Source organism: Platalea leucorodia, assembly GCF_965183815.1.
Source record: "Platalea leucorodia genome assembly, chromosome: Z".
In the NCBI taxonomy this organism is placed as follows: domain Eukaryota; kingdom Metazoa; phylum Chordata; class Aves; order Pelecaniformes; family Threskiornithidae; genus Platalea; species Platalea leucorodia.
This window is the reverse complement of record NC_138858.1, coordinates 94,212,814-94,232,495: the sequence shown is the minus strand read 5'-3', so window position 1 is coordinate 94,232,495 and position 19,682 is coordinate 94,212,814. Positions and strand designations below refer to the sequence as shown.

Sequence of the window (19,682 nt, the reverse complement as noted above, 5' to 3'; positions counted from 1 at the left end):
CTCGGCGGGCAGCGGGCCGGGTCCCCTCGGAGCGGGGCCGGGGCGGGCGGCGGAGCCGGCGGCGGGCGGCGGGGCGGTGCGATCGCCCTGCCCTGCCCCGCGGTGTCGGTTTGCAGCCGGGCTCCTCCTCTCCCCCGCCGCCCCGCGCATTCCCGACCCTCCCGGGCGGCGGCGGCGGCGGCGGGGGCCCGGCGGAGCCGGAGCGGGCGGCGGGGCCGGACCCCCACCATGCCGCAGCTGGAACCGGCGGCGGGGGACGACCTGGGGGCCCCCGACGAGCTCATCGCCTTCCAGGACGAAGGCGAGGAGCAGGACAAGGGAGCGGGGCGCGGTTCGGCCCACGGGGACCTGGACGAGCTGAAGTCCTCCTTGGTCAGCGAGACCGAGAACCGCGGCACCGGCACCGGCACCGGCGCCGGCTCCGACTCGGAGGTGAGCCCGGGGGCTGGCGGAGGGGGAGCGGGGGGAGGCGACCCCCGCCCGGCCCCGCTCACCGCCCTCTCCCCGCAGGCGGAGCGGCCCCCGCAGCCCCGGGAAAGTTTCCAGAAGCCGCGGGACTATTTGGCAGAAGGTACCGGCTCCGCTCCCGCCCCCGGTGTCCCCCCCCGCTCCCGCTCCCCGCCGCATCCCCCGGGACCACCCGACGCTTCCCAACTTCTTTGTTTCCGCCCCCGGCTGCGGGCGGGACCCCCCCGCGCCCCCCCGGTGCGCCGGACCCCCCGGCCCCGGGTCCCGCCCCCCCTCCCGGTAACCGACCCCCGGTCGCTTCCCCACGGAAGGATCGGTGCCTCTCCCCCCTCCCCGCCACGGAGGAACCGGGCTCGGGACCCCCCCCCCCCCGCAGCTGGGGCCTTTCCGGGAGTGACCCGCACCGGGACCCCCCCCGCCGGAGGAACCGGCACCCCCGGGACCCCCCTTACCGCCCGCCCGGCCCCCCACCCCTCTGCAACCGGGATCCCCTCCCCCGGAGCTGAGACCCCCCCAAGAAGAGCCAGGGACCCCCCGAGGGACTTGGGCACCCCCAGAGGGACCTACCCGGGCCCCCCAAGTGGGGGGCTCAGACCCATGGCCCAACCCGCCTCTGCAACCGGCACCCCCCGGAGCAACGGGTGCCGGGACCCCCCTCCCGCAGCTGGGATCCCCCCCAGAAGAACCAGGGACTGCCCCAAGGACTTGGGCACCCCCAGAGGGACCCACCCATGACCCCCCCACGCCCCCATCCTTGCCCCCCCCGTGGGAGCATCCCCCCCCCGCCGCCTCCTGACCCCCCCTTTCCTTCTCTCCCCAGTGGTCAGACGACAGCAAGATGGGGGTTTTTTTAAGGGCCCCCCCTACCCCGGCTACCCCTTCCTGATGCTCCCCGAGCTGGGCAGCCCCTACCTCGCCAACGGAGCCCTCTCCCCCGGCGGCGCCCGCACCGTAAGTGCCCCCCCGGGACCCCCGAGACCCCCCTGCTCCCCCACGGCAGGGCTGCTCGGCCCCCGCCTCGGCCCCCGCAGCCTCACGCCCCATCCCGCGGGAAGGCAACAGCCTGCTGCTAAAACACCAAAAAAATGGGGTTTATTGCCTGTATTTTTGGTTCCCCTTGCTCCTTCCAGGGGGGTGCACCCCGGGGAGGGGGGGGCTGGCCCCGGGCACCCGGCCCCGAAACCTGACCCTGAGCCCCTGCGCCGCTTTTCTTATTTAAAAGGGCTCCCTTCGACTTTTTAAAGCTCTTAATGGGCTGACATTGTCCGGCCCTCCTTTGGCGTTTAGAAAACTGATTAAGCAAATTGAGCGAGCGTTGGGGGGGGGGGGGGCACAAAGGAGGGCGGGATTGACCCCCCCAACCTCGACAGCATCGAAGCACCCAAACCATCCCGCACGCCAGCCTGGGCCGGAGCCACGAACCCGGTTCAGAAATGCAAACCCGGTTCAGAACTGCAAACCCGGTTCAGAGACATGACCATTCCCTCCCCGGCTCCCCCTGCCTCAGTTTCCCCTCCCGGTACCCCCGTGGCGGGGATGCGGTGCAGCCGCGGTACCGCCGCGTCCCGGCTGCAGCATCGCGCCACGCTCCTGGCTTTCTGGCTGGATTTCTCGCTCCGCAGCTGCGGTGCTGGTGACACCTGATGGGTTTAAGCACGTTGTTATTGCCCGGGCTCTATAGGAACCTGCGTTCCCGTATGGAATATGTACAGGACAGCAAAAGTTGCTGCAATCCAAATTGCTTCAAATCCCCGGCGCGAGCTCGCCGGCCGGGATCCCGCTTTCCGATGGCGTTGCGCGGAGTTTTCTATATTTTTGGGGGGTTTCTTGCTTTTGCTTTATTGGAAGCAACTGGTTTGAATGGCCGTCGAGCACAAACCCCGGGCTGGGGGCCCTGGCCGGCCGCCGGGTTACATACATGGCCCCGGTCTGGCCGGCGGCCGGGCAAAGGCTGTATTCCCAATTTGTCACTTTTGGTATTACTACATTTTGGAGATGATGCACAACTGGCCACCATCCCAAACACCGGTGAGGAATCAGGAATAATGAAACAGGAGAGGGGTTGGGATGCGTAGAAAACGGCCCCTAACGATGATTTAATGAATCCCAGAAAGGGGGGGTGATTAAAAGGGGCTGGGAGAGGAGCGGATGTTGCATCCCGGTTTTGGACCCGGGCTGATGTTGAGCCTGGAAAAGGGCTGGAGGGATGAGTGGGGCTGGGAAAGCGCCGGATCGGGGCCGAATCCCGCCGGATTGGGGTGTTTCTGTGCGGAGCTGAGCCCGGGGCGCCTGCGTGGCGGGGGCAAACTTGGGGTGCTGGGAGGATTTGCGGGCGCACGTCACGTCTCGATGCGACCGGGGGGGCTCTTGGAGCCGAATGTGGCTGCGCTGCTGGGGCAGGGTGAGGCCCCGCCGTATCCTGCGGCCACTCGTGCAATGAAAGTGTCTGAGCTCTGCACCGGTCGGCAAAACCCCCCCTTTCCACGCGCTCCCCCCGAAGCGGCAGCGCAGGGATCCCCTGGATCCCGGGACACCGTCATGCCGGCGAGCCCGGACCGCATCCAGGCGGGCGCAGCATCCCCGAGCCTGCACCAGATCCGGCCGGGCGCAGCATCCCCGCACGGCAGCATCGCCCACGGGCACCGAGCTCTGCGCCGACAAATCCGCCGCCCGCCCTCATCCCGGGAGGCTTCGAGGCAAGACCTGACACGTGAAGCATGGAGGTGGTAGGAGGCGGGAGGCCACCGAGCAGCCCTGGGAGCTTTTTTTTTTTTTCCCTGTTTCCTTCTTTTTTTCCCCCAGCCGTTGGAGGAAATGAGCTGATCCGCAGGATCCGGCCATCCCAGCGGCCACGGCATCCTCGCCATCCCTCAGCCGGGGTGCTGCGGATTGAACCGCGCGACTCTGCCGCGTGAAAAAGGAAGATTTGGGGGGGAAAAAAAACCCACAAACCCGAATAATCTCTGCGCCTGGGAGATGCTCCGAGGCAGCGGGGCGGGCGAGGGACGCTGGGGACGGCCATGCCCGTGGACGCAGGTGGTGGCTCGGCAGCGGTGAAACCACTGGAGGACTTTTTTTGGAGTAACAGGCAGCCAAGCCGGTGCTTTTGCATCTCTTCACTCCAAAATATTTAGAAATCTGGAAAATATTTAGAAATCTGGAAATGTGATGCCTTCATGCACCCCAAATCAGGAGAATCGCCTCCATCCCCGTGCACAGCTGCCGGGCACCGAAGCGACGGGATGCTCCTGCCCGTTATCTGGGTGAATTCGCTTCGCTCCAATATCGCCCCTGTTATTTCCAAACGGGACCCTGAAATTTGGGGCGTCCCCTCCGGTATCACTTTTCTGGCGATTCCTGGCCAGGGTGATGGTTTTTTGGGGCTCCTCTAAGCCAGGAGAGGAATTTGGCAGGGTCTCATGATGGCATTGCCGTTCGGAGCAGCGTTTTAGCCTGGTTTCCCCAGGAGCGCACTGGGAACCGGGAACTGGGGACCCCCGAGGCTGGATTTGGTTCCCTGGGAGCATCGGAGCCGCGATTCCCAAACACACGAGGGTACCCAAGGCAGGATGGAAAGGAAAAGCTCCGGGCAAGCACCGGCACCGCGAGCTGGACGGATGCAAGCCCCTGTCGCCACCGCGCCGGATCCATCCCATTGGGATCATTTGGAGCTGGCATCTTTTATCCCAAGCCCAGGACAAGCTGGATCCGTACCGGGGCAAAATCGCACCCCAGTATCCTTCTCCGGACCTCAGTATCCTCCTCTGATCCCCAGCTTGGGGAGGGAGAGGGACGGGAACCGGGCACTTGGCATCCCCAAACCAGGCACGGCACCGCCGGGGAGGCGAAGGCGAGACCACGCGTTGGCGGATAAAAACCCCTCGCACGGGACTGTCGTTATTTCCTCAAAAAAAGCAGTTTAACCCCAGGAATTCGAGTCTGGAGGCGAGTATTTAAATAAACCCGAACCTTCCTCGGGCGTGGAAATTCAGCCGAGGCACCCAAACAGCTCCCCGCGCCCTGCAACGATGCCGCGGCGGTGTCATTAACACACGCCGGTGTAATTAATGCACATCGGCGGGTTGCGGTCCCAAAATAAATGAGAAAAAAAACATAACCTGGACTTGTTTCGGCTTTTTTTTCCCTGTTCCTGAGATGAGCTCGCGATCCCCACGCGGGCTGCAATACAGAGGCATATCTGTCTGCAAAAGAAAATATATTCTCTTAAACGTGCGGCTGCCAAGAAAAATGATTAAAATACAGATTTTTGGCAAGAAAAAGGGTTGCTCCGAAAACCGGGCGGGTCTTGCCGGAGGCTCCGGCGGCGGCTCTGGCTGAGCGGAGAGGGTTTTGGCGTGCGCTCCTCGGGATGCGGGATGGTGGTGGTGGGATGGGGGCGATTTTTTTTGGCTGCGGGGGCTCGCTCGGTGCTCGGCATCCTCTAACCGCGGCGGTTCATCCTTCGCCGGTCGAGCTCCAGGCTCCTCCTCGGGATTCGCTGGTTTATTTGGGATTCCCCCACCGCAGCGCCAGGGGCTGCCTTCCCCACCTGGAAAATATTACAAAAAAAAGGATTTTTCGCACTTTTTGGCATCTTCATCTCGCCCTGCGCAGCTGCCGATCGCGTCCCTCCGGGCAGCGAACCCGCCCCGTGCCTCAGTTTCCCCACTCGAGGTGCTCCGGCCTGTTGAGCCTTTGCACACAATGGCTCCTTTATGTCTCCTCCTTAATTATGCTATTCGGCTAATTACCCTGGGTTTTCTTTTTTTTGGGGGGCTAAATGAGACCTCCAGGAGGTTTCCACTAAACCCCCCTAACTTCTCCCTCCTCCCTCCCTTTTCCAACACGATTCCCAAATTAAAGCAATGAAGTAAGTGCTCCGGGCGACTCTCATAAGACCTGGTTTTGTTAAGGGGACTTAACGCGCATTCATCATCTTTCTGGTATTCTGAGCAGCTGCTTTTCATTAGTTTTTCTTCCTTGAAGTCGCTGGCGGGAGCGGCGGAAAGAGGAACCCGGAGAGAAGCGCCCGGCGCATCCCGGCCGGAGGAAGAGGAGGGTTAAGGGCAGGGGGAGGTCGGGCTCGCGCCGGGTCCCCTCTCCCCGTGCTCGTGTCGGGTTTGAGGGTGTTGTGGGGGGAGAGGGGATGGGTTGGGGTGTGACGGGCTGGGTGAAGGTGCCCCGCGGAGGAGGAGGAAGGGGTGAGGATGATGTGCGGCTTCACGGCTTGCGTCGTTTTTGGGGTGGTTTTTGGCAGCAATGTCACCCTGTGCGTGCACCCCAGGAATCCCTGAGCCCCGGGAATCCCGCCCGGAGCTGTGGCAGGGGAGGCAGGCAGGCTGTGACGCTGGGTGAGCTGGTGTCCCCTGGGTGCTGCCGGGGGGTACAGGACCCCCCGGCATCCCATGGATGCTGCCAGGGGGGTACAGGACCCCCCGGCATTCCCATGGGTGCTACCAGGGGGGTGTGGGACCCCCTGGTGTCCCATGGGTGCTGCCAGGGGTACGGGACCCCCTGGCATCCCATGGGTGCTGCCCAGGGGGTACCGGACTCCCTTGGTGCTCCCCTGAGCCTGGGCGCAGCATCGCCCGGCAGGACGCAGGGATGCACCTCTGGAGGGGTCAGCCCCCAAAATCCTGGGCTTTGTGGCCGGCGGGGGCACGGCACGGTGATGGGACCCTCTTCACCCCAAATTTCCGTGGCAGTGTGGCTTCGAGTGACTTTTCCCATCATCCCCATACCTTGGATGGGATCTTAAACATTTTACGCATGCTAACATCCGTTAAAACAACCTTTCCCGGCTGGGCATCGCATGTCACGTCCCCCCGAGACCAAGGATGCTCCAGGGGGGGCTTCGGAGCCGGTGGGATTTTTTTTGCCAGGGCGGGGATGAGCCCTTTGCACCCGCTGGGATCCCCCCGGCGCGGATGCAGCCGCCGCCTGAATGCGGGATGAATGGAGCCATTCAGCGTGATGGACGGGAGCTGAAAGCTGCAGACAAAAGCCTCGGGGCAGCGGGGAAAACTTGTTGCCGCCAGGTTTGGGGAGCGGGGAGGGAACTGCTGGCGGCTGGGGGTCTCGGCTTGTGCCGCTTGTTTCTTTTTCGGTGGCTGGGTGGGTGCGTGAGGGATGCTTGGGGTGCTGGGGGTATCTGCAGGCAAGGGATGCTCGGGGCGGCCATGCATGGGGGATGCTCAGGGCACCCCTGGGTGAGGGATGCTCAGGGCACCCATAGGTGAGGGATGCCGGGGATATCCACAGGCGAGGGGTGCTTGGGACGTCCACACGTGGAGGATGCTCGGGGCATCCCCACACCAAGGTGGCTTTGGGATGAGGCTGCGCCCCATGAGCTGCCCGGGAGCCAGCTCGGCCGGCACCCTGGCCATGCTCCAGCTCCATCCCGCTTCCTTCCATCCCTCCCATCCCGCCTTCCTCCGCGGAGCTGCGGCCGGGGTCAAGCTGTTCAGCAGATGCCACCCGGCATCCCCAGCGCGGTGACACGGGGATCTGTGGCTGGAGATGAGGTCGGCTTTAAGCGCCGCCTCTCCGAGCTCATCCCAAATGGGGTTTTTTTGGCTTATTTTTCAGCTCCCAGCCTTTTTTTCTGGTTTCCCATCCTGGCGCCGTTGGCATTTCCCGCCTGGTTCGTGCCAGTGTCTGCGTGCCACCGGCTGATGGGTTTGGGCTGCGTCACAGGAACGGTCGAGCATCCTTTATCGAGGGGCTGCAAACTCCCAGCGCTGCACCCGTTCCCACCCCCGAGTCAGTGTCCCCACCTGGGACAGCCTTTGCCTGGCTTCTGTCGCCCTAGAAATGCCGGGAGGGGACACTGCGAGCCGCGGGGACAACCCGAGCCGCAGCATCGTGCCCCGTATCGCCCCTTTGCAGCCCTTTAAAAACCCCAAACCCCGATGGGAGAAGAAATGACCCCACTAGGAACTTTTGGGGTTCTCCTTGGTGGGATGCGGGGACGCAGGAGACCCCCCAGAGGTCTCGTCCCCGCTGGAAACCGCCATCCCAGCGTTCGCGGCCAACATCTGGAGGAGATTATTTGGCTGGGAAGCGGCTCGGAGGGGAGCGAGGCGGGGAGAGGGGGGCGAGGATTTACGGCTTGTTTCTTGGGCTGTAAATCCCAGCTGTAATTGGGATTTCTCCCTCCCTAATTATCCGCGGGGAAGCGGAACGCGGCGGTTCCCCGCGCGGGGCCGTGGGACGGGCGATGGGCCGCGTGGGGCCGGGATGCTTTTTGGTTTTTCCCCTTTTTCTTGGGCGTTAAGGTGATTTCTTCGAGCTCGAAGGACACCTGAGACCTGGCGCACGAAGGCAAGAAACCGGGTCCCCTTGTTCCATTTCTCTCCGGTCCCTTCCTTGCCGTCATTTCCAGCTCCACGCGGACCAAAATCCCGTGGCTGGGGTGTTGCCGGCCCGTTCGCTTTCCTCTTCCCTCAAAGCGCGACTCGCTTCCCCTGGCCTCTGATTGCTTCCAGGAAGGAGGGGTTTCCCCCTTTTCTCCCCCTTTCCCCCCCCTTTTTTTCCCCCCTCTTCCCCCCCTTCCCACCCCTTTCCCCCTCTTCCTCCTTCCCTCTTTTTCTCCCTTTTTCCCCCCCTTTCCCCCCTTTTTTCCCATCCCCCCTTTCCCCCTTCCCTCCTCCCCTATTTCCCCCCTTTTTTGGGGCTCAGCACCCACAGCCCCTCCCCACATCTCCCTTTGCACCCAGACCTCCTCCACAGCAGCCCCGGCACCTCCTGCCGAGGAAGTTTGGGGGGTTTCCAGCTTTTTGCTCCCAGGCACAAAGTTTTATCAAATAAGACAATGTAGAAAACCCATTTCCCTCAAAAATCGCATCTCTCTCTGACTGCCTGTGCTGTTAGGAGCCAAACTTGGTTGGTTTTAACCCAAAAGAGGTGGTGATGCTGCTCAGCGCTGGGATCTTGGGATGCTGCGGGACCGGAGCATCCAATGCCCGGATGAAGATTTTCGGGGGTTCCATTAAACATCCCACAAGACCCCATTTGCCGTATTTTGGGGGAAAAAGGGCCGGAGCGGCGGCGGGAGGGGGAAGGGCGCGCTGTCAGTTATCCCGCAGCTGTGTAAACAGGCTGGGAGCGAGGAGGGCCGGGGGGACCGGCGGGGGCCGCGGCGGGGCTGCGTTCAGGCTTGCCGAGCCCAGAGGCTTTGCAAAGCCCCGGGAATTCGGGCTGGAAAAAGGGGATGGTGTGGGGATGGGCAATTTGGGGTCACCGTCCCCCAGCACCTGCCCCAGGCGGCTCCCGGGGACGGAGGTGGCGTGGGAGGGATGGACGTCGGGGATGCGCCAGCGGGATGCTTCCCCGGATGCTTTCCAGCTCGCCCGCGGGGTTTTTGGGATGGGGACGAAGTGGCCGGGTGCCGGCATCGCGTGGATCTTCTCCACGGCGCTGGTGGTTCCTGCAGGCTCATCTCTGGGCTGGAGCCTGCACAGGCGAAGGGAAAAGCCAGCGCGGAGGCTTTCCGCCCCCGGCGCCTGTGCGCAGCGTTTTACCCGGAAAACCGTCAGCTCGGGTCCCAAAGGGAGTTTTCTCTCCCAAAACGAGAGGAGCCTGCTGTGACCCTGTGCTGTCTCGGTGCGACATGCAACATCGGGACAACTGATGTTGGAACATGCAATGCCGGGATGCGCAACGCCGGGATGCACAACGTCAGGAGGACAGGCAACACTGGGATACGCAATCCTGGGACGCACGATGCCGGGACATGCAATCCCGGGACATGCGATGCTGGGACACGCGATGCCATGACATGAGATGCCGGGATGTGCAATCCCGGGACACGCAACGCCAGGATCTGCAGTCCTGGGACATACGATCCATGCGATGCTGAGACACGTGAGACTGGGACATGTGATCCTGGGATTTGAGATGCCGGGACACGCAACACCAAGACACACAACACCGGGACATGCAATCCTGGGACGCGCAACACTGGGACATGTAATGCCAGGACACGCAATGCCAATACGCGATGCTGGGGCACGTGAAGCCGGGACACGCAACGCCAAGATCGGCAATCCCGGGACACGCGACGCCTGGACATACAACGCCAGGACACGCGATGCTGGGACACGCAACAGTGGGACGCGTAACGCCAGGCCACGCAATGCTGGGACGCACGGCACCGGCCCTGCCGCCAGCCAGGACTTCTCCAGCGGCGCTTTTCCCCCTTCCCAGGGAAAATGTCTCAGGCGGGATCGAGCCCCGCGCGCGGAAGAGGAGAGGAAATCCGCTCATTAAAGACCCTAATTGGGCATTAGGGGATCCCGCGGCGTTTGCGCCTCCTCCCCGAGCGTGGAGGCAAAACGCCGCCGCCGCCACGCGGCATGGCCCCCCCGGCACGCCGGCCCCCGGCACGCCGCCGCCGCCAGCCCTTCCTCCGGCTGCTGGGGCCGTGGGGTGGCTGCCGGCGGGGGCTCACCCCACCCCGGGGAGGGGACGGACAGACAGACAGGAGGCTTCATTGTGGTCCTACAGCTCCGGCAGGGAAGGGGTTAACTCCCTGCTTTTAATTGGGGGGTGGCTGGTAACGAGGAACCAGAACTTGCTCTAATCTCTCTGGAATGTGACCGATTTTCAACTATTTTCTCCTTTTTTTTTTTTTTTTTTTTTTTTTTTTTTTTAAATAGCTCCAATCTGCCGCTCGCGCGCGGCTCCCGCACGTGGTGGTACAGTGGGAGCTGTGTCCAGGCCGGGGCCGAGGGGAAGCAGGGGGGGGCTTCATTTTTCCACATTACCACTGAACCGTTCGCCAGCTCCCCCCCTCTTTGTATATTTTGAAAGGGTCCCCCCCTTCCTCTCCCCTCCCCGGCCTCCTGAAACGGCTTCAAAATGAGAAGCAGCCTTTTATATACCCGGCCTTTCCCCAGCCGCCGTCCCCCAGCGGCTTCTCCGCTTACAGAATAGACGAGAAAGCCCCCTTTGTGATGGGGGCAGCGGGCAGGGGACGGCGAGGCGGAGCCGAAGGCGCCCGTCGGGGACGCGGGGGGCATCTCCTGCCTCGCCCCGGCACGGCCCCGGGGATGGCGGGGGACCACGCGCGGCGTCGCCCCGGCGCGGCGGTAGGGATGGCGGGGCACTGCGTGCATCGTCCGAGCGTGGCTCCGGGGATGCTCAGGGCATCCAGCGTGTCAGCCCGGGCACGGTCACGGGGACGTCGGGATATCTCGTGTGCTGTCCCAGCGCAGCCACGGGGATGCGCAGGGCATCTCGTGTCTCGGATGGGTGCAGCCGCGGGGAGGTTGGGATGTCCCGTGCGTCACCCTGCCGTGGCTGCAGGGATGCTCCGGGCACCGCGTGCATTGCCCTGGGGATGTCGGGACGTCTCGTGCGTCACCCAGGCACATGCGATGCTTGGGGCATCCTGTGACAGTCATAGGGATGTCAGGACATCTCATGCATCGTCCAAGCGCTGCCATGGGGATGCTCAGGGCATCTCGCATATCACCCCAGGCATGGTCATGGGGACGTCGGGACATCTCGTGTGTCACCCAAGCACGGCCACGGGGACACTTAGGGCACCTCGTGCGTTGGCTGGGCACAGCCATGGGGATGTTGGGGCGTCCCGTGCGTCACCCTGGCGCGGCTGCAGGGATGCTCCAGGCACCTTGTGCCTCGCCCTGGGCGTGGACATAGGGATGTCGGGACATCTTGTGCATCACCCAGGCACGGCCCTGGGGGTGCCCAGGGCATCTCGCGCGTCGCCCCGTGTACCATCGTGGAGATGTCGGGATACCTCGTGCGTCGCCCCGTGTACCATCGTGGAGATGTCGGGATATCTCGCGCGTTGCCCCAGTGCAGCCATGGGGATGTCGGGGCATCCCCTGCATGGCGCTGGCACAGCCGCAGGGATGTTGGGGCACCCGGTACATCGTCCTGGCATGGCTACGGGGATGCTCAGGGCACCTCACGCGTCACCCCGGCGCGGATGTAAGGATGCTCAGGGCACCTTGTGCATCGCCCAGCCACGGCCGCGGGAACGCCGGGGCGCCTCATGCCTCACCGCCGCCAGCCCCGGAGCATCTCGAGCCAAAACCCTCTCCCCGTCCACGCGACGCTGCAGCTTCGGTGGCGCGCGGGGCGGCAGCGGCGGCGCTCGGCTCTTTGGAACCAGCCCGAAGTTGTATGGCAGCCAGACTCCAGGGCTTCCCCGCCACAGCCCGTCGCCTTTGATCACCCAGATTTGGAGGACGCATCAAAGCCAGCGCTTCAGGAAACGGCTCCTACTGTACTGGGGCGCGCAGGGTGTGCGGCAGGTCACGGCGCGAGCCCGCGCGGGTCACGGGGCCGCTCGCATACCAAGCGTGCTCCGAGCGTGCACGGCGCCCTGGCTGCCTGCCTCCTCCGCAACCGGCCTTCGGCGGAGCGGCTGAGGGCCAGATCTGGTTACGGCTCCCCAGCACCGACGGCTCCGTCTTGCCGCTATTATCCCACTGGTGCCAAAAATCTCCCCCGGGAGAGCGCGTGGAGGCATCGGGATGCTGGAGCATCCCGGTGCGTGGGATGGGGATGGGACGTGGGGTGCCTGGTTTAGGCGGTGAAGCAGGTTTTTAGGGGATCCCCCGTGCCGGTGGCTGCGGGAACGGTTGGGTCATGGGAAATCCCCATATCGGGCTTCGTCGGGACTGTGCCGCGGCCGGCGGGGTTTCCGGCAGCACCTTCGCGGCAGTGCTGTCGGCACAGGGTGGCCGCAGTTTGCCAGCGGGATCGTCCCCATGAGCAGTGCCGCGTCTTCTCCCAGCTTTGCCGGGCTGCTGGGAGGTGGTGCGGGGTTGTAGCTCAGCTGGGGGTGCGGGGGGCCAGCGGTGCGGGGCCGAGTGTCAGCAGTAAGGGGGCGTGATGATGGGGTGCTGGGGGGATACTGGAGATACTGGAGACCAAGGGAGTACTGGAAATGCGGGGTGGGGGATACTGGAGATGGAGGGGGGGATACTGAAGATGGGGGGGGGGATACTGGAGGAGCAAGGGGGATACTGGAGTTGCAGGAGGGGATGCAGGAGATGCAGAATGGATGCTGGGGTGTACTGGAAGCGCAGTAGGGGATGCAGGGGGGATGCTGGAGACTGGGGAAAAGGGGGAGGCAATGCTGGGGGGACAGAGGACGCTTTGGGGGGCCGCAGGAGGCAATGCAGGCGCGGATGCATCTGTCCCGCCGTGGAAGAGTTAACGCTCCGCGCAGCTCCTCGCTGGGTTTTCCTTCCAGCTGCTTCGGATCAGGAAGGTTTGTACGGCAGGGAAATTCCTGCGCGCAGCTGCGGCCCGTCCAGGCCACATTCCCCAGCCCCGGCATCTCGCGGGACGCGCCTCCCTCCCGCCGTCTGCCGGGAAATGCCTCCGGCCCCCCTCTGCCGAAAAACACAACACAAAGCACCTTTCTTTCGGGGGCTGCTTACGTCCAGTGCCAGGGAGACAAACCCTTGCGTCGCAGCAAGGTTTAACCCAGAGAGGGGGAAAAGCCCCAAAAAAGCCCCGTCTTTATCTCCCCCCACCCCTCATTGCAATATTGGGCTGGTTTCTCGCACTCCGGCGGTTTGGGGTTGGTGCTGGTGCCCTGGGGACCGGGGACAGGGAGGGCACGGGGAGCACCCCGGGGCTGAGCCCCACGGGCGATCACGGCTCGTGCTGTGCTGCGCCGGGCATCGCCGTGTCCCAAAAAGTCTGGGTTTGGGATAGGGAAAGGCGGCATTGGTGCAGGCGGGTGGGGAGTTGTGGGGAGGGCAGGCGGGGGCTCGTGGCTCCCCGGCAAGACAGCACAGAGCTTTGGGATTTGTACCATTTGGGGCAGGGATTTGGGATTTGGGGCTTTGCACCATTTGGAGCAGAGATTTGGGGTAGGGGATTTGGGGATTTGCATCATTTGGGGTGGAGGTTTGGGGTTTTGCAGCATTTGGGGCGGAGATTTGGGATTTAGGATTTGGGGCTTTGCATCATTTGGGGCTTTGCACCACTTATAGGGTCGGTAGGGGCTTGTAGGGCTGCAAACAGCCCTGCGTGCCCCCAAAGCCCCTTTGCCACCAGGCCACAGTGTCCTCCATGGGTTGGGGTGTCCCCAGCCGAGTGTGCAGCCAGTGCCGGGGGGGTGTTTTGGGGCTGGGGGTGTTTCAGGGCTGGCGGAGGGCGTCAGCCCGGCTCTCCTGCAGTACCTGCAGATGAAGTGGCCGCTGCTGGACGTGCCCGCCGGCGCCACGCTGAAGGACAGCCGCTCGCCCTCGCCTGCACATTTGGTAAGAGCAGCCGACTCCCACGGGGGTGTTGGGTTTCCTAGGGAAAGCCCTGCTCCAGCCTCCCATGGTGCTGATACGATGCCCATGGCGGGGTTTTGGGGGGGGTGGCCGTTGTTTCGCCCTCCCACGTGCTCTCCCTCGCTGCCCCGCAGTCGAACAAGGTCCCGGTGGTGCAGCACGCCCATCACATGCACCCGCTGACGCCGCTCATCACCTACAGCAACGACCACTTCTCACCAGGCTCGCCGCCCGGCCACCTCTCACCGGAGATCGACCCGAAGACGGGTGAGCGCGGGGGGGGACACGGCATAGGACATGTTTGGGTGAGCAAAGGGACGGTGACGGCGTCAGTGCTGTGCTGGGAACGGGGTGCTCGCCGTTGGATGGTCCCTCTGCTTCCCAGATGGTTTTCACAGCCTGGTCCCTGGGTGGTGAGAAGGGGACGCGGCCGGTGGCCGGGGATGGGTCCTGGCCTGGTCACAGGTTTGGTTGGGGTGCGTGGGGATGCCTCCAGGTCTCCGTTATGGTTATCTCAGCATCCTCTCCCTGTGCTCCAGACAGGGAGATGGGGTGCTGGGAGGGAGATGTGATGCATGGCAGCAGACAGGATGCTCAGAGAGGGACGGGGTGCTCGGAGGGAGATGGGGTGCTCGGACGGAGATGGGATGCTTGGAGGAAAACAGGGTGCTCGGAGGCCAACAGGGTGCTCAAAGGGAGGGTGCTCAGAGGCAGACAGGGTGCTAGGAGGCTGCCATGTCCGTGTTTTAACACCGCTCCCCCTTCGTCCCTCCCTCCCTCTGCAGGAATCCCACGACCGCCGCACCCGTCCGAGCTGCCCCCCTATTACCCGCTGTCACCAGGAGCCGTGGGCCAGATCCCGCACCCGCTGGGCTGGCTCGTGCCGCAGTAAGGATGGGCTCGACGCTGGGCTGGGGGCTCGCTCCCACCTCCGTGTCCCTGTCCCCGGGCAGGTCCTGTGAGCCCCACGTCCCCCCGAGCCCCACATCCCCCTGAGCGCCTCCTCCTCTTCCCACTTACCCGCTTTTTCCACAGTGATCTTGGTGGGATGCCCAGAGCTCCAGGGGCTGGGAAGGGAGGGACTCCCCACCACTGGAAATTTTGGGAATCGGTGGGATGGAGATCGGCCGGGGAGCGGTCCGAGGGTGCCCGTGAGTTGGGGAGGGATATTTTTTCCACTAAAACTTGTGCGTTTGCAGGCAAGGACAGCCCGTGTACTCCATCCCTCCCGGCGGCTTTCGGCACCCCTACCCCGCCCTCGCCATGAACGCCTCCATGTCCAGGTGGGTCTCGGCAGGGACGAGGGACCCTCCTTGGGCATCCCAGAGCTGGCAGCAGGTTTTTGGCCACTTCCCTGAGGACGATGCGGACTCTGCCCTGCAGCAGCATCGGTAGTGGGTGCTCCCGGGGACACCCCGCTCTGCACGGGCACAGACCAGCCCCAGGAGGCTGCGGTGGCCTCCTTGGCCAAAAATACCCCTGGGAGGGTGCAGATGGTCCGCACAGGTGATTCCGTGGGGGAAAAGCAACCTCCCACGGGCTCAGGGCATTGCTTAGGCTGGGTCCATGTTGCCATTCTGCAAGCTGGGGCAGGATCCAGTGTAAAACCAGATCCCAGCTGGGCTGGGGCTGGTGGTTTCTTAGCCCAGGAGGTTCTCGGGAGGGTTTGGGGCGGAAGCTGGGGGCTGTTGGTGCCCATGGGGAGCTGACGAGCCCTCCCCTCCCGCTCCCTCCGCTGCAGTTTGATGTCCAGCCGTTTCTCCCCTCACATGGTCCCACCACCCACCCACGGGCTGCACCCCTCGGGCATCCCGCACCCCACCATCGTCTCGCCCATCGTGAAGCAGGAGCCCACCCAGCCCAGCGTCAGCCCCAGAGCCAACTCGTGAGTCGGGGACGGGAAGGGACGGCCCTGGGGCCGGGAGCTTGTCCTGACCCACCGTCCCGCTCGTTGCAGGAAATCCCCTGTCACTGTGAAGAAGGAGGAGGAGAAGAAACCCCACATCAAGAAGCCGCTCAACGCCTTCATGTTGTACATGAAGGAGATGAGGGCCAAGGTGGTGGCCGAGTGCACGCTGAAGGAGAGCGCCGCCATCAACCAGATCCTGGGCAGACGGGTACGGGCATCTCCCTCGGCACTGCCTTTGCGTGCTGCCCGTTTGTGACCTTAAAATGGCTTTAACCCCGCTTTGCTCCACCCCTCCCTGTGGCTCGATCCCTTGTCCCGGGGCATCGCCAGCCCAGGAGGTCCCAGGGAGCTGGAGGCAACGGGGTGACAACGTGCTGGGGCTGGCTGGGAGCCCTGCAGCCCCAGGGCAGTGTGTCCTCAGGGCCAGCAGCGTGGCGTTGGGGTTTGCAGCGTGGCGTTGGGGTTTGCAGCGTGGCGTTGGGGTTTGCAGCGTGGCTTTGGGGTTTGCAGCGTGGCGTTGGGGTTTGCAGCGTGGCTTTGGGGTTTGCAGCGTGGCGTTGCGGTTTGCAGCGTGGCGTTGCGGTTTGCAGCGTGGCGTTGGGGTTTGCAGCGTGGCGTTGGGGTTTGCAGTGTCGCATTGGGGTTTGCAGCGTGGCGTTGGGGTTTGCAGCGTCGCATTGGGGTTTGCAGCGTGGTCTCTTCTCCCCCCTGCAGTGGCACTCGCTGTCGCGGGAGGAGCAGGCGAAGTACTACGAGCTCGCGCGGAAAGAGCGGCAGCTGCACTCGCAGCTCTACCCAACGTGGTCGGCGCGGGACAACTACGTAAGTGTGGCCCCCCCAAGCCCCGCAGCCATGGGGACCGGCTGGGAGGAGGCCTCCCCTCCTGTCCCTCTGCTGGGTTCCCGGATGGCTCCTCTCCAGGGCGTTTGGCTGGTGGGAGGTTGCTGCCGTGCTCGGGGAGGTCGGTGTTTGGGGTGCTAGGGGTGGTGGGTGATGGCGCTGGGTCCCTGGGGGATGCTCTGCCACCCTCAGCAGCTCCTGCATGCCTGTGAGCTGCCCCTGGGCACCGTCACCCCCCTTTCTCCCCAAGGTCTCATCCATCAAGCAGCCACCAAGGGCTCTTTGGTAGCAGAAAGCCACATAATGACTTTATAATATTTTCCAGGGCAAGAAAAAGAAGAGAAAGCGAGAGAAGCTGGCCCAGCAGCAAAGCCACGACACGGAGAGTGAGTATCCCCCCCGCCAGCCCCCTCTCTCCTCCGGCTTTCAGCCGCTCACGCCGTTCTCCATCGTTTGCAGGCTCCCTGGCATCCAAGAGCAAGAAGCCGTGCGTGCAGTACCTGCCGGCCGAGAAACCCTGCGACAGCCCCGCGTCCTCCCACGGCAGCATGCTGGATTCGCCTGCCACGCCGTCGGCTGCCCTGGCGTCCCCGGCCGCGCCGGCTGCCACCCACTCGGAACAGGCTCAGCCCCTCTCGCTCACCACCAAGCCGGAGGCCAGGGCTCAGCTCACCGTGCATTCGGCCGCCTTCCTCTCGGGCAAAGCCGCCTCTTCTTCCTCCTCCTCCTCTTCCTCCTCTTCCTCCTCCTCGAGCCTCGGCAGCCCACCCTCACTCCTCTCCAGACCCATCCCCTTCACCTCGGTGCCCTCCACGGCTCTCCTGTCCTCGCCTCCGTCCTTCGCGGCCGCCATCCCGTCCCCGCAGGCTGCCCTGGCCGTGCTGCAAACGCAGCCCCTTTCCCTGGTCACCAAACCTGCTGACTAAGGGAAAAACTCGTCCCCCCTCGTCCCGTCCCGTCCGTCCCCTCCCTGCTGTACATTGCAGAAGCCACAATCAAGATTCATATGCAGCCAAAACCATTATTGGTCAATATTTGACCCTTTCTGAACTCTTTTGTAAGCAGACTCTGGAGGAAGGGGCTTTCTGCTCAGAGCTGCTGCCAGCAGTCGACCTAAAGACCGTTTTTATTAAAAAAAAGGAAAAAAAGGAAAAAAAAAAAAGAAAAGAAACCCTCCACAAGCTGCCGACGATGGAAATCTGCGAGCTGACCGTGGGCAGGAGCCGAGTGCCCGTCGCTGCTGCCGGGCACGGTGATGCTGACGGCCCGGCGCTCCCATGCACGGGCATGCCGGCACCGAACGTGGCGGGCGTTGAGCTGGGGCCGGCGCTCTGTGCCGGAGGCAAGAGCAGAAACACCGGCTACCGACCCGGTGCCTCCGGGTGCTCCCAAGTCCTCCCATCCTGTGGCTCTGCTCCCAGCCACGGTCATCGCCTTCGCTCCGTCCCGGCGAGGAGCCGGATCCTGCCCTGAGGATGCTGCGCCGTCGGCCCTGCTCCTTCCCGTGGTCGTGCTGGGGTGGGCAGGATCCAGGGCTGAGCCCTGGGTGGGGGGGTTTTCCCCTTGGAACCCTGTTATTTTTCACAAAAGGAAATAAAACTACAGCTGCAACTTGCTGCGTGAGCGTGGTCAGTGGGGGAAGCACTCGCTCCTTGCCCATCGCCACCCTCTCCCCGCCAGCGCTCGAGCGTCACCGTGCCCTGGGAAGCATCTCAGGATGGGGCTGCGGTCCAGCCCCGGTGCGGGGCGCGGGGCCAGGCATGGCCCCACCGGAGAGCATCACCCAGACGCCTCCATCGATGGGCACAGGGTGATTTTGGGGTGTCCATCACAAACCTGCGATGGAGCGAGCAGGCAGCGTGCGGTTTGCTGGCGAGATACGGGCAGCAGGGTGCGGGATTAGGTACCCCGGTTCGGGGGTGCCTGAGAAGCCGAGGAGCGCGAGGTAGTGGTGCGTGTCTCGTGGCCGGGAACTGCAGGATGCCCTGCGCCTGCTTCTTCCAAACCAGGCATGAAAAGACAGGTTAGGATGAAAAAGGACCTTCGCAAAAGCAACCCAGGGTCACCCAGTGGATTTTCAGCCCATCTTAAGTTCTCGGTCAGTTCAACACTTGAGCTCATCGAGACTCTTCCATCTCCCTATATTTTTAACAGGAAAAATAACTATCTCAAAGTTTTCCTGTTGAAAGCCGCAATTTTGTTTTCTGTTGCAGATTTCTTTCCGAGCTGTGTCTGCCCAAAGGTGATTCATGGTGTTTATAGTCCTGTTTCGTTCCCCTTTCTGAATTTCTTGGCCGATTTCCATTTCCCAGGCCCCAGCCTGGCTCCTCTCTACCTGCACCAGTGCTGCGTTTGGGGACCGCGGTGTCCTCGGGCTCCCAGCCCGTGGCGGTGGGCAACGTCCAAGCCGTCCCTGTCAGTGATGGGCTGAGCCCTTCCCGTGGCTGCTGGCCCTCTGGCTCTCAGTTTGGTGGGTGCTTTTTGCTCAGTTGGTGGAATAAGTGACGCCTTCGCCTCCTGTTGTGACATTTCTCTTTTCCTTTCCAGCGCCGAGCTGGTGTGAGAAGCCACGGGGGAAGTATTTTTAGCAAGCTGGAGCAGCAGCAGATGTCCACCTGCAGGTAGAGGGGAAAAGGGACCATCTTGGTGTCTCGCCCTTAAGGAAGACGGCATCCACATTTACCAGATGTTACGCGAGACGAGCGCGTGCCACGGGATGACGCTGGCATCCGTCACCCCAGCAGATGACACTTGGATTCCAGGATTCCTGTTTCCGTATTGGAGCTGAGCAGAACTACCAGAACAGTACAGCCGAGCGATGCCCCCAGCTGCGGGTGCAGACGAGAGCCCAGTCTCGAGCCCTTGCGTGAGCACCAGGGACACATTTGGGGCGAACGCTGGCTCCTGGTAACCTTATGAAAGCTCCAGATGACTTCTGCAAGCAGTGACGGCACCTCCAGCAGGAGCACAGCTTCTCCCATCCAGCTGAGGATCATCTTCTGGACTGGAAGCGACAGCTTAAATTCACAGCTCAGAGCATCCCAGCTGGGTGGTAGCTCCTGAAATCATTGCTTTAAGGGGTCCTGGCTAGCTGAGAGCCTCGAGCAGCGAGAGGAGCCTGCAGCAGACCCAGCTCCTGCATACCAGCTTCTTGGTGGCCACCACCAAAGCCTCCGAGCGCGAGAAACTGCCCG

At 63.4% G+C, this 19,682-nt stretch overlaps 1 protein-coding gene across 1 annotated transcript; it reads left to right on the top strand.

The window, feature by feature from the left end:
• Window positions 1-228: 228 nt before the first annotated feature.
• Window positions 229-18,016, top strand: LOC309602879 (transcription factor 7-like 1; the record flags this gene model as incomplete). Its single annotated transcript, XM_082336984.1, has 12 exons — window positions 229-432; window positions 511-571; window positions 1,289-1,419; window positions 13,638-13,721; window positions 13,874-14,006; window positions 14,525-14,627; window positions 14,939-15,022; window positions 15,481-15,624; window positions 15,697-15,856; window positions 16,363-16,470; window positions 16,814-16,874; window positions 16,948-18,016. The coding sequence occupies 12 exons, from the start codon at window positions 229-231 to the stop codon at window positions 17,412-17,414; spliced, it is 1,740 nt and encodes a 579-aa protein (XP_082193110.1). The 3' UTR covers window positions 17,415-18,016.
• Window positions 18,017-19,682: the final 1,666 nt, after the last annotated feature.